The sequence below is a fragment of the Ctenopharyngodon idella genome, chromosome 7 (genome assembly GCF_019924925.1).
Source record: "Ctenopharyngodon idella isolate HZGC_01 chromosome 7, HZGC01, whole genome shotgun sequence".
In the NCBI taxonomy this organism is placed as follows: domain Eukaryota; kingdom Metazoa; phylum Chordata; class Actinopteri; order Cypriniformes; family Xenocyprididae; genus Ctenopharyngodon; species Ctenopharyngodon idella.
Window position 1 is genome coordinate 50,643,452 of NC_067226.1, and position 14,573 is coordinate 50,658,024.

General features: G+C 41.3%; 1 protein-coding gene across 11 annotated transcripts in view; it reads left to right on the forward strand.

The window, feature by feature from the left end:
• The window catches only part of LOC127515946 (C-type mannose receptor 2-like), a 177,283-nt gene that overhangs the window by 105,590 nt on the left and 57,120 nt on the right, over window positions 1–14,573 (forward strand). For 3 of the 11 annotated variants that reach the window (XM_051900143.1, XM_051900141.1, XM_051900142.1), the window contains exons 2-3: window positions 13,173–13,211; window positions 13,304–13,660. The exons of 6 other annotated variants lie outside the window; for them this stretch is intronic. In XM_051900143.1, the coding sequence (XP_051756103.1) occupies window positions 13,175–13,211; window positions 13,304–13,660 (394 nt within the window). In that variant the 5' untranslated portion in view covers window positions 13,173–13,174. Of the gene's footprint in view, window positions 1–12,864; window positions 13,002–13,172; window positions 13,212–13,303; window positions 13,661–14,573 lie in introns of those variants that run through there. 2 more of the 11 variants (XM_051900139.1, XM_051900136.1) reach the window with 2 other exon arrangements.

The window sequence follows — 14,573 nt, forward strand, 5'->3', positions numbered from 1 at the left end:
TCGTCTCCCGCGGGGGCAAGTTTTTTTTTCGTGGGTAGGAGGACGGGTCGCTGCAGCCGTGCATTGACTACAGAGGACTGAACAACATCACGGTAAAGAATACTTATCCTTTGCCGTTGATGTCTTCTGCCTTTGAACGGCTGCAGGGCGCGTCTCTTTTCACGAAATTGGACCTGCGCAACGCTTATCATTTGGTTCGCATTAGGGAGGGGGATGAGTGGAAGACGGCATTTAACACCCCTAGAGGGCACTTTGAATACTTGGTTATGCCTTTCGGCCTTTCCAACTCGCCCGCCGTGTTCCAAGCACTCGTGAATGACGTGTTGAGAGACATGATCGATCAGTTCATTTATGTCTACCTGGACGACATATTGATATTTTCTTCTTCTCTCCAGGAACATGTGCAACACGTCAGAACGAGTGCTCCAGAGGCTGCTAGAGAATGGGCTTTTTGTCAAGGCGTAGAAGTGCGTTTTTCATGCACAGTCAGTTCCATTTTTAGGGTATATCGTATCGTCTGAGGGGGTGCGCATGGATCCTGACAAGGTTAAGGCTGTGGTGGATTGGCCAATCCCAGATTCCCGTAAGGCCCTGCAGAGGTTTTTGGGATTCGCCAATTTTTACCGGCGTTTTATTCGCAATTTCAGCCAACTAGCCGCTCCTCTGACCGCCTTAACCTCCACCGCAACGGCGTTCAGGTGGTCTAATGCAGCTGAGGCTGCATTTTCCAATCTGAAAAGCCGCTTTGTTTCGGCTCCCATTCTTGTCGCCCCTGATCCTTCACGTCGGTTTGTGGTGGAGGTTGATGCTTCAGAGGTGGGGGTAGGGGCAGTTCTATCCCAGCGCGCCACCACGGACGATAAGATGCACCCTTGCGCGTTTTTTTCTCATCGCTTATCCGCCGCCAAACGGAATTACGACATTGGTAACAGGGAGCTGCTGGCGGTCAAATTAGCTTTGGAAGAGCGGCGTCACTGGTTGGAGGGGTCGGGGGTACCTTTCATCGTCTGGACTGATCATAAGAATTTAGAATACATCAGATCCGCTAAACGACTAAACTCTAGGCAGGCTCGGTGGGCTCTGTTTTTCGGTCGTTTCGATTTTTCTCTATCATATCGTCCCGGGTCTAAAAACATCAAGCCCGATGCTTTATCTCGTGTTTTTGATCGTTCCGAGCGCCCGTCCACTCCCGAGTGTATTTTACCTGAGAGACTCATTGTCTCCTCACTCACATGGGAGGTCGAGTCGAAGGTCCACACGGCCTTAGAAGGGGTAACGCCTCCGCCCGGGTGCCCGCCGAGTCGATTATTTGTGCCAGAGAGGTTACGTTCAGACGTTATCCGATGGGGCCATGATTCCAATCTGCCTTGTCATCCAGGGGTTAGTCGTACCATGTTTTTGGTTAAGCAACGATTCTGGTGGCCCTGCATGGCTCGCGACGTTCGCAATTTTGTTTTGGCTTGCTCTGTCTGCCCTCGTGGTAAGATTTCTAATCGTTCCCCAGATGGGCTTCTTCAACCGCTGTCTGTCCCTTCAAGACCCTGGTCCCACATAGCGCTAGATTTCTTAACAGGCCTCCCTCCTTCACAGGGCAATACGGTGATTTTGACCGTAGTGGACCGGTTCTCGAAGGCGGCACATTTCATCCCCTTGCCCCAAATTACCCTCTGCCAAGGAGACAGCGGTTACTGTCATTAATCACGTCTTTCGTATTCATGGCCTCCCGGTAGACGTGGTTTCTGACAGGGGATCCCAATTTACCTCCAGATTCTGGAAGGAGTTTTGCAGATTACTGGGAGCGACTGTTAGTTAGTCGTCTGGGTTCCATCCCCAGAGTAACGGGCAAGCTGAGAGAGCCAACCAGGATTTGGGGAGAACGTTGCAATGTCGGGTAGCTCAGAATCCTTCCTCCTGGAGTCAGCAGCTTCCTTGGGTGGAGTACGCGCACAACTCGTTACCAGTGTCGGCTACGGGCCTGTCGCCTTTCCAGTGTAGTCTAGGTTACCAGCCACCTATCTTTCCTAGTCTGGAATCCGAAGTCGCGGTCCCCTCCGCTCACGCCTTCGTCCAGAGGTGTCGTCACACGTGGAGAAGAGCCCGAGAGACTCTTATTCAGGTGGGAGCGCGCACCAAGGCCCAGGCCGATCGCCACCGGCTGAAGCCTCCCGTATACGTCGTCGGACAAAAAGTGTGGCTTTCTTCCAGGAACATTCCGCTCCGCTCCGTATGTAATAAGTTGGCACCTAAATTCATTGGCCCGTTCACTGTCACCAAGATTCTTAGTCCGGTGACAGTCCGCCTCAAATTCCCCCCCAGCGTACCGTAGAATTCACCCCGTATTCCACGTATCTAAAATCAAACCTGTTTTTCATGCTAACATTAATCCGCCGGTTCCGGTCCCCCCCCCCCGCCGCGTCTCGTAGATGGGGAACCCGTTTATCGGTTCGTCGTATTTTGGACGCTAGGCGAAGGGGACGCGGATTCCAGTACTTGGTGGACTGGGAGGGTTACGGTCCGGAGGAGAGGAGTTGGGTTCCTGCAGGGACATCCTGGATCACTCTCTTATTGATGATTACTATCAACAGGTAGGCTCTCCTGGGAGCGCCAGGAGGCGCTCGTAGGAGAGGGGGGTACTGTCACGGTTCATGGATTCACTACTCACCCTCGTGTGTTGTGTGTGTGTGTGTTTGGGTGTGAGTGAATGATTGTGTGGGCGTCACCCGTTATGGTCTGATTGCGATCTGTTGCCAGCCGTGTCTTGTTAGTGGTTGTTATATATTGTGCGTGTCTTTATGTGGTCTTTGTCAGTTCGTTGCAGGCTGTTCCCGGTGTCGTGTTCTCTGTGTGTTGCTTCCTGGTTTTTTGGATTCTGGACTTTCGTCGTGTGCCCTGTTTTCTGGGTTGGATTATCCTTGTTCTCTGATACCGCTGTAGCCCTGCGCCACTCGGTGCCACGCCACTCTGCACGCCCACCGTTCTGCACGCCACAGCCTCTGCCTCGTCTGACCCTTGGAGTGAAGTTATTGTACAGCGTTTTCCTGTCAATAAATATTGTTATTCTTGCACTTGGATCCTCTGTCTGTGTTCATTCCCTGACACTAGTATACTGCAAAATGAAACATCCACGCAAGAACAGAATGACGCTGACTGACGACCGTTTCAGAACGTCTCTCCTCCAAAATCCGATCACAAAGGTTGAATGTTCTCTGAAGGAGCACTCACGCAGACCTCTAATGCAAAGAACATATCTTGCCAGGTTTCTCAGGACAGGGAACTGTGTGAACGCCACCACTGCACAAAGTTTTGTTCACTTTAAGTTCAAGCACAGATGCGCTGATGTCAAAGCATCGACTGGGTTATTGTCAGACCGCCCGCTCCCGCCTAAAGTACACTATAGTTACCGAACGCAATCCGCCTTTCATTCAAAATTTAATCCCGCGGACCTCTATTTAGAAAGGGTCTTTGACTGTACCAGTGCTTAAAGGTGCAGTAAGTGGTATTTGAACTACGCTGTTGGACACTGTTGATATTTGAAATCAACCCAAACAAACCCACCCCTCTCTTCATTGCTCCACCTCCGAAAACTCACACTCCAATTCTAACCACCCTGCTCTGAGTCGGACTCGAACCGCTGCTGGCAGGTGAGGCGAATGCACTACCAATGACGCTAACACCTCATTCTCTAGTGGTCGTCAGTGCGGAGTGGTTTACCTGCACAACTCTCACTATCTGTTTGTTGTTGGACTCGGCCCCACTAACTTCCAAATAGTGGATTTGAAATATCACTAAGTCCCCCTTTAAGTTGCAGATATCTAGTGTCAGTATCATGTTACCGCGGTTAACGTCCGTATTCCACGTGTTATCTACTAGCAAATGCATAGCAGCCCTAGGAAAAAACTAAATATTGAGCTTTGTATTTATGCAAACAGCAACTAAAAACTTACCAGTAACTTCTGCGGGCAGCATCTTCATCTGTTCGCGTCTGATTGACCAAATTGAATGTAGCTGCACTGAAAAAGACGCGCTGTTACACGCTGTCAAAATATGACCGGCACAGACAAGTAAAGTTAAAGGTGCTTTATGTAAGTGTAAGGCAGTGTATTGTGTTGTCCACAAGATGTCGCTATACCACTGTTGTGTTAAGGCAGATTCAAGTGCCTTTAGCATGGTTTGAGCCTCTTGATGTACCGTAGTGTTGATACTTTTCTTCAGTTCATGTTATCAACGCTATAGGTAAGCCATGTTAACGATAGTGGAAGTTGCAATGAAAAATATCTTTGTTGTTATCACACTAAAGTTCAGTTTATTCAGATATTTTGTGTTTTAAACTGCTAAAGACCTAAATGCAGAGTAATATGTAAAGTTAAAATGTTTTGTTCTTTCTTTTAAATGTGATTAATGTGTGGTGGCTAATACAAAGCTATCATAATATAAGCAGCGAGAGCTTGCTATTGAATTGCATGTGCATTGAAATGTACTTTAATAGTTTAAAACTTAAGTTGAGTTCATGTTATCAACGCTATAGATGCCGTGCTGTGGAATAAACAGTCAAGCCACAATCCCGAACCCCTCTGTGTCCGCGTCCCCTTCCTCTACCACCTCCCATGATCATACACAACACAGCGCAGAGTAGCAGCAGCGGTGCTGGAGACCAGTAAGCGCGCGGAGAGAGAGAGAGAGGGCTACATAAGAATGTTTGCCCCGCCCCCTCCTCCTCAGACTCAACGCTCTCGCGGGTTGCCAGTTTGAAGACGCAACGGGAGCGAACTCAATTGACATTGGAAGGCGAGGAGACTTACACACTGTAAGATAATTAGTTGATTTATTGATTTATAATGAGTTGATATCATGTTTTAATATGCTTCCGTTTAGAGATTTTTAGATGGATGCTGAGGCTTTTTAGGTCAGGTAGAATCTGTGATCTCTGACCCAGTTTGTTCGCTGGCTTCCATGGCTGCAATTCACTGCATTTATTTTCTGCCAACTGGCAACCCGGGGTGGCGAAATACTATTGGGTAAATTGGCAAAGACCAAAACAAAAACAGAAATTCCGATACAGAACGCAAATTTCAAAGTAAAATAACTGGCTGTAGCAATGGTTTTCAGAGAAACGTGTATGTGAACACAGCATGTTTAATAAACATCTACAAACATATTTTCATGCTTTAGTACAGTTGAAAACTTACATAGAGCACCTTTAATTAAATACAAATCTTACCTGGAGTCACAAAATAACGGGGTTCCAAAAGCCACACAAAAGAAAAATTGAGATATTTTAATGAAATCTTGGAGATTTATATCCCTCTGATGAAAGATGACTCACCAAAACTTCACGTTTCAAAAAGTTCATCGCAAAAAAAAAAAAAAAAAAGTAATCCATATGAATCACATGGTCTCTTTCAAGTGCTCTAAAGTGACACGATCGCTCTAGTCTATATAATTTAACAGTTTAAATTAAGTCTTCTATTAACATTCAAAGCACACAGCGTATCTGGTGCGAGGCTGCCTGCGACTGCGAGCTCATCATCATAAGAACCAATCAGAGCCGTTCAACAGCCTTGAAACCAATCAGGTTTCATCACGTTTGTTACACTTGTTTAAATTTAAACACAAGTAATTATATTATTATATATATAAATATATATTAAGCATCTTTGGAAAATTGATTTATGATGCATTTCAAATAATATGATGTTGAAATCCTTGGGAATTCCAGTAGTCTATTAAAATTAATGTATCATGTAATGGACAACAGCCTTTTAAGTAGCATAACCTTTTACAAGTAAAACTGAACAACATATTAATTTTAAGTATGCTTATGGCAATACTTAATAATAGTTGACAAATGTTTATAATACATTATAAGTTGGTACATTGTAAATGTTAAAAATGTTTTTCAAAATATCTTTCTTTTGAAAAAATTTTAAATTCTAAATATATAAATATTTGAAATATATTGCAGTAGGCCTACACATGGTTATAAAGTACATTTAAACCCACTAAAAGCTGAATCATGTTGCTATGTTCTTAAAGTACACATAAAATATACTTTAAGTAAGAGTAACATAAGTATGTTTTCTGTAAATACACTAATTCACTAAAAGTATGCTTGTGTTTAGCATATTTTTTTAAAAGTGTAATTAAGCATATACTTATAAGTACTTCTAGTATATTTTTTCAGAAATGTATTAAAATGCAATTCAGTATATTTTTAATGCCCTTCAAATAAGCATGTTGTGAATACAAATGTATTATTAACATACTACTTGCATTTCAAGTACATTTTTAATACATTTAATACTACATCTTTTTCACCTGGGTGAGCTATTGAGCAACACCTCTGTAACATGGTGCATCTCCTGCAGAGCTCTAAATGAATCGCAAGATAAGAACGACACTTCCCTACAGGATTGATACAAAATCAGACATGATGAACAGTGCAACTGTAAGGCAGAAGAAGAAAGCTCTTCAAGTGTTATCAAAGAATGACATTGGGAGAGTGGAAGATGTAAACTGCTGAAAGGGCGGGGTTGACCTCATTGCTATGGATGATGTCAACAAGATTACTAACTAATAGATAGAGAAGGGGTCTCTGTCTGTGATTTAATCATAGAAATATTGTAGAAAGAGGTATCATGTTGCCATATTCAAATAAAGGGTTTTAAATAAAAATGTTGCCTTATTCAAATAAAGATTTTAAAATGTAGGCTAAGTGTCATATGTTCAGCTAATTGTCAGCCTCTTACATGTCTTCATCTCGAGAGATTGCAGAGTTCAAGTGACAAATGATGTTTTATAAACAAAGTTCAGGAGGAGCACGTTCAAATGGTCCATATAATCAGCTCAGGAGGAGGCATATATACACACAGTCGACTCATCTAGTTACCTTGACAGTTTTCAGCATCCCTCCACCACCCCGACTCCTCTCTCTCGGCTGGTTCCTATTCCCAGGATACGGGGAATAACTCTGGGTTTGGGCTAAATTCCGAGTGTGTGTGTGTGAGAGAGAGAGCGTGAGAGCGTGAGCGTGCCTCTTTGAAACATTTGTAGCCCCAAAGTATGCTTGATCTGTTACCCTCTATGCTGTTTATTTGCCTCATTCTTTCTTTTACCCCTTGCCTTTAGTTTTGTAATTTGATTTGAGCATGGAGTGTGTCCGTGCTCTCTGCTCACCTGTTTGGTAAGTTTAAGACGAGAGCAGGATATGATGTCACGTGACATACATCACGCAGTTCATTTTTATGTATTAGTTCATTAGTTTAGGAGTGTGTAAGTTTTGTTTGTTTAGTTAGAGTAGTTAAGTTAGGGCGTGCGAGTGTGGTGGTTATAAAAGATGATAAATAATTGTGCTAAGACAAGAGAATGTATTTATCAAATGTATTTTACATTGTGTATACATTTTTCTAGCGATTGATTTTCCTTGCTCAGCCTTCGATCGATTATTTGATTGCTTTTCCCTTGGGAAGTGTTCACCTCCGTGGGAGGGGGCGCGCTGCTCAAACAATACACCGACTCTGGCTGCGTCCGAAAACTGGAAAATGCTGCCTTCGGAGGACATATTTCAAGGTAGGAAGGCATCAAGGCACGTCCAAATCCAATGTTAGGTTCACTTCCTGTTTCCTGAGATACCTTCCTCTGATCGATTTCTGAAGATGCATCCTTCGCTGCCTTTGATATCCCACAATCCTGTGCTTTCCATTCTGTGACAGTTGAGCTAGAAAAATAAAGATGGCGTCCAAAAGTTGCGTTTGCTGGTCAGTTTGTGTGTAAATATATGTTTTTGATCAACATTTTCCACTTTCAATGTCATTTCTAGTGAGAAATTACTACTGTAGTAAATATTTCTTTAGTTCTCACCAAAGCTCGCACTATTTTGCTGTTACACTGCCTTAAAAGTGTGTCTGAAATCAGTTTCGTGAGGTGCCTTCATGCACAAATGCTGCCTTTCAAGTCATTTCCTGGCAACAAGTCACTGCCGAGGTTTTCAGATGCAGCCTCTGATGTTGAAGCAGCAGCAGCTCCTTGTCCTGTGTTTTATTAATACTTATAAAACGGTTAGTTCCTGTCCTCGACTCTGATTGGTCAATAGCTGTTTTATTCACGATAAAGCACAGCTATGACCGCTTCACCCAACGGTTCTGTGTATCACTACACAACACCCTTAGCAACCACTCTTAGCAACGTAAACCGTATGTTCTCAATTAATGTTGTTCATTGAAGTTTACTGTATTGTTCAGCCGTGACTTATTCACGATACAGCACAGCCTCTCGAACCTTAGTGCTTACTTATATCTGCCCTCATCAGGTACGAAACACATTAATGCAATAAGAGTATGTTTTTGACATGTTAGAGTTACGAGGAATGTAAATGACATTGTTTAAAGTCTTTAATAATTTACCTTTATCAGAAGTGTAATAGTTTGTTTCAAGTTCCCTCTGTGTATCGCGTGTGCTAGTCATGCATTTCATGCTAATGATGCGGTCTGACAAATAGCGTGATAATACAGTTAATCCATGAATATAATGTGTTTTTGATAAATAATGCAACAGTTATGAGTAACGAGTTGTAGTTGACTGTGCTTTAAAAGATGTATTTTTCACGAAATAAGTTTGATAAATGTGTTTGTACTTAAAACGTATAAAAAAGAATCATTTTTGTTGACATATGAACACATTTTCAGTGTTCATTCAAGTGTTAAATACAGCAACATGTTTATGTTGTCATGCAGAATGTTATATATGTGTGTGTTATAAATGAATATATTATGTCTTTAATTGTTGACATAGTAGTCAATGAGAAACTGTATACAGTAATCTTGTTACTTATCTTAAAGTGATGCTGTCACTCATTGGCATATAAAAAAATACATGTAATGTTTTAAATGGTTATAAATAAAATAAAAAAACAACAATACACAGACTCTGATGGTGAAGCAGCAGCAGCTCCGTGTCCTGTGTTTTATTAACTCTTATATCTCCCCTCATCAGGCGGTAAGGGTACTACACGAGTAACACGCTGAAGATGTTGCTTTTGAATATTCTAGTTTAGATTTAAATCTTAAGAATTTTGTTTTATTTTGTTATTTGATTTGGCAACACTCGTGCTCTCTTCATTATTTCATTTGGGGAGTTTGTATTATTGTTAATTGTAAATATATTTTTGGACACATTTAAAGTCAATTTCTTGTTATATTGGTTGGGGGTTAAAATGATTAAATGTTTTTTCTCTGTTTGAACTTGTGTTCTCCTCTTCACTACCTGCCCACTGTTTGATTTCCACTATTAGGCTATATCCAAAATATGGTTATAGAGTTTTGTGAATATAAACCGACCGACCCCTCCAGAGCAAAAGTCCAAAAATCCAGATGAACAGACCACTGGTCAAGGAGCACAGGCAGTCCAGACATCAGAGAGAATAACTGGGCAAAAAAAAAAAAAAAAAACCCTGAAAAAACACAAAACCAATAACTGATGAACCAAAACAAGACAAAGAGAAAACATGAGATTTAAATAAGGAGAAAATAGTTAAGGAAATAACAGACAGCTGTGAACGCGTGCACAACCGCGCCGATCGCGAGATGCGAACAGCTGATCGTGGCCGGCACGTGCGGACAAAAACAAAAACAAAGGCTCATGCAGGAGAAAGAGACAGATCAAACCTGAGCCCTGACATCTCACTGTTTCTGTCACTGCGACTTCCCGAACAGGCGAACAAGCACACACACACACACACACACACACACACACACACACACGCGCGCGCGCTCAAATGAAATGTGTTCAGACCAATTAGGCTAATGGCTCGATATAGGCTCATTTATTAGTCCTATCTGTTCAAAATACAATTCGGAATATTATCAGCTACTGCGACTTTTTGCAACAAACATTCATTTATAGAAAAACTCATTGCTTCTAAAGCCTACAGATATAAGAACAAAAACGAGTGTCAATTCAGCCTCAACGCAAACTGTTAATGGCCTAGTCTTACTTAGACTTTTTCTTTGCACTGTGCAAAAACAGAAGAGCATCTTCTGTTCCAGGATTCAGGCGATTCCGCCTCGTCTCTATAACGCGGCACTAAATGAACCTCCTTGTTGCAGGAATGCTCAATATTCTCATAGCAAGGCGCAGCAGCCGTGGGAATAAGCGATCTTTTTGTCTCATCTTCTGCTTTTTCGCTCGTCCACTGCTGTCATGTTCAGCTACAACGGGGATACGAGGAATCTGTTAACGCACACCTATCAGTGGTCAAAGTGCTTGGGTATAATGCGAAATAAATAAATAATAAATTAACTAAAGTAGTTAAAGTTCTCTCTCTCTCGCTTTTTTTTTTTTTTTTTGGTAGGTTTAGTTACCATGTATACATTTATTTAACATATTTTGTTGTTTTATTAACATTAATGACAAATATAGGCTACGGAAGACCGAATCCATGGATACTGACACATATCCTGTTTTCACCCAAATGTTTACGTCCACTTAAGCCATAACCGACTGTATTTACGTGATACTCCACACGATGGACATTTTGACAACTATGTGTGCATTTGACCATTCAGGCGCGAGGAGAACTGATCGCGCGCGCGAGAGAGAGCGCGCTTCTGGTCTGTGTCTTTCAGCGCGATTCCGCCTATCCCGCCTTCACTAATCGATAACGAATTGTGATTGAAAGCTTGCAGTTCGCAATGTGTGTGTTGTCATCATTAATTTTGAAGTATTTCCACACCTCTGAGGCTAACAGTGTTTCTGCTGTTGCCGCCGGTGTCTCTGTGCACGGAAAATTCTGTCAGTTACGTCCCTATGGTTATGTCACGCGAGGTATCGGTCTTTGGTATCGGGGGTATTTTTACGAGTACGAGCACAAGTACATGAGCTTGGCATCGGCCCGATACCGATACTGGTATCGGTGCATCCCTAACCTCCTGTCTGTCCTCTGGAGTCATCATTTTCAGTGATTTAAATTTGGGACAGAGAAAGGTGGCGACCTTGTGAGTGGGAGTTAGGACCATCTTCTCATCAAGCAGACTGGATGCGCGAGCACGGAGATGGATGGATCTCCAAACTTGGGCTCACAGTGTCTCTTAAGTTTGAAAAACCAGAGCAGCACCATGTGAACTGTCGAGTATTTTTCTCCTTCCAGCTCGTTAATGGCTAATTTGAAGAGAGTGAGGAATTCAATCAAGTGCACGAGCTGGTCTTGATGATGCCCTCCATTCGATGCAGCTGGCCTTTGTCATCCAGGAGCTGTCTGATGTCACTGTACTGTTTCAGTACAGATTCCAGCATGTCGACTTCACTGTTCCATCGAGCTTCACATTCGTGAATCGCAGTGTGCGCTAAACTTGCAACAGCTCCTGTTCTCTTCAGAAATGTCACCAGGCTTTTGCACTTATCTAACATTTCCACCACCTCTTTGTTCTGGTGCATTCCTCTCACTGAACGTGTGTCTCAACACCGTGTTCAGTATGTGTGCGGAGCACGGGACCCAGTGGTAGGTCCGAAGTGCAGCCTTTATGTTCTGGTCACTGACAAACATGATTTTGTCTGCTGATATTCCATAACTGGTTATTTGGTTATGGATATTTTAGATGACTGTCAAATTCCACTGTTGCCAGAATGCGACTCTCCAGACTCCACTTCTCGGTGATGTAGTGACATGTAAGGACTGTATGTGCCCTCTTGATAAATTCGTCTGTCCACATATCTGTGGTAACAGCAATCCCACTGTATTCCACAACTTTCTGGATGACCTCTGACAGTTTTTCTTTATCAGCGGCAGTCTGGTGCTTTGCCCTGTCACAAACAGTTTGGCGATGTGGTATGACAGCATCAGCATCAACTGCACCGTACTGGCTCCGATGTTTATTAGTGTTTGGGCCACTTGGAGGAATCCTTTGCCAGAGACAACATCGAAGGGGTGTAACCTAGATTTAACTTCTATTGGTAATTTTTTGCTGTCCTGACGGACATAAGAACTTAAAGTGTTCATCTGACTCGACTGGTTTAACACACACATGATCTTAATGCAGCAGCAGTGGGCGTGAACAGCTGGTGATGTAAACAGGAAATCATCTGTAGGCTATAGTGTCTCATTTAACAACACTCGCTTCGGACCTTCATGGACTTTGAGGACGCATCCTCTGAACTGAGACACAGTTATAGTGTAACTTTCCTTTTGTTGCAATAAAACTAACAGATGAATAAGACTGGATGAATTATGAAATATGACTAGAACAAAAACACTCACTGTTTATCCTGTTTCACGTCAGAGATGTAAATATTGTCCAGACTGAACGTCTACATGTGATGTGGAGATAAGAAAATGAGTGATGAGGATGTGTTTACGTGCAAATGTGTTCAAAGAAACGGTAAACAGCAGGAGTCAGAAATGAAACAAAATAAGAATTTTCACAAAGAGACAAATTCTAAAAAATGTAACAGTTTTAATGTCTGCGTTCCAGCCAATCACAATCAAGTATTTAGAGGAAATAAGACTGAAACAGCAGCAGCAGAAGATGATGTTATTATTTCAGTGGGATAATGAGAGTCCAACAACCTTCCATCAACTGTCTAGCTACCCATATTCTTTAAAATATCTTCTTTCGTGTTCAACAGAAATAATACATTCATACAGATTTGGAAGCACTTGAGGGTGAGTAATTGATGACAATATTTTCATTTTTGGGTGAACAATCCCTTTAATGCAGACTGAGTCTTGATCTCATCTCTGTTGTGAATGTCTCCTCACCACCACTAGGGGTCTCTGCGCTCAGAAGAAATATGAGTGCAAAAAAAGTTTTTCTGCCTTTCTATATGCAAATAAAGGGAAAGAGTTGGACTAATACACAAATATAGAGGAAGTGAATATGATATAGGGGTTTTCAGAGTAATAAACAAATGATGTGATGATGAATGAGGGATGAGAGCAGATATAATGATCACACTGTTTAAAGCTGCAGACAGAAACATCAGACTCAGGACAGAAACACACGACCTCTAAAGTAAGAACAACTCACATGTTCATTCTTCAAACACAACTAGACTTTGAGATGTTAATATTGTCTGAATGATTGTGAATTTTGTTGTTCTGCTATTTTTTTAATCACATGATCATGTTTTATTTCAAGATGAATATGGGATTATCTGAGTGTTTCAATGTGTTTCTTCCTCAGAAATGGAGCAAACTCTATATTTCATTCTTCTTCTCATTGGTGAGTGTGTTTGTTGTTTTATTTATGGTTTATAGTTTCATCAGGTTTGACTCTGTTATGAAAAGCATTAAATCAAACCCTCTCTTTCACAGCTCTCTGCTCCGTATCTGAATGTGTTCAGCGTCAGTATCACTTTATAAACGTGATGAAGACCTGGACTGAAGCTCAGAGATACTGCAGAGAGAATTACACAGATCTGGCCACCGTTGACAACATGAACGACATGATCGAGCTGAACAAGAGTGTGAATGATGGACATGCCTGGATTGGGCTGCAGAGGACGGGTGTTGATAAATGGCAGTGGTCTTCAGGTGATCCTGCGCTCTATCTGAACTGGGCTCCTGGACAACCTGATGGCACAGATGAGTGTGCTGTGATGAGAAATGGACAATGGCATGATGGGTCATGTAGTATCAGCCTGACTTTCATCTGCAGTTCATCTAACAACAGTAAGTTCAGTTTCCTACAATGACAACAAACATTATTTATAGAAAGATACACTGTATACTGTACAACATTTTAATGCAATATTAAATTCTGATACTTTTTAATCTGGTCATAAATATATATTTGTCCACTTTCAACTTCTGTGTAGAAAATAAACCGATATTGAACGAATGTTGATCTTTTGTTGTTGATAACTGTGGGAATCTGACATTAGAGAGTGTAGAGAATTATATTTTTCTGTAAAATTTATACTGTAAATGATAAATTCAAAAAATATCAAACCATTGTTTTGACCAACATAACTTATAATAAATTCTAATAAATTAATGAATGCATAAAAGTTTAAAATATAATAGACATAAAAGAACTTGCTCCATCTTGATATTTATGAACAAAATAGAATTATTGTGTTACTGTAAAAATTATGTGTGAGATCGACTTAAACAAAACATATGATAACAATATTACACATGATATTTGAGTAGTTTTTATAGCTTGATTTCTGTAATGGAATCTAGATGAATAAATCATGTAAAATCTCCTAAATTATTTAGTCTATGATACAATGATTATAATATTTTTAGTGCTTCTTTATTTTAATTTGACTCTCAGTTTTGATTTTGAGTGAATATAAACTATCTGTTTGTATTTGACTTTGAGTCGTGTTGTTCAATTAAAAGACTGTATTCTGCACAGAACAAGTAGAAACAAACTTGTTACTGTACTTACATTAGCAAAGATGATCAAAACAACAAGCTTCATAGTATTAGTACATGCAGTTATTCACAACTGAACCATAATCTCTACTCTTCTGAACAATAATGATCAAAACTTCAATAACAGAAACTCTTTCAAACGTCAAACATAACTGAACATTAAACATTAACAGCACACACACACACACACACACACAAC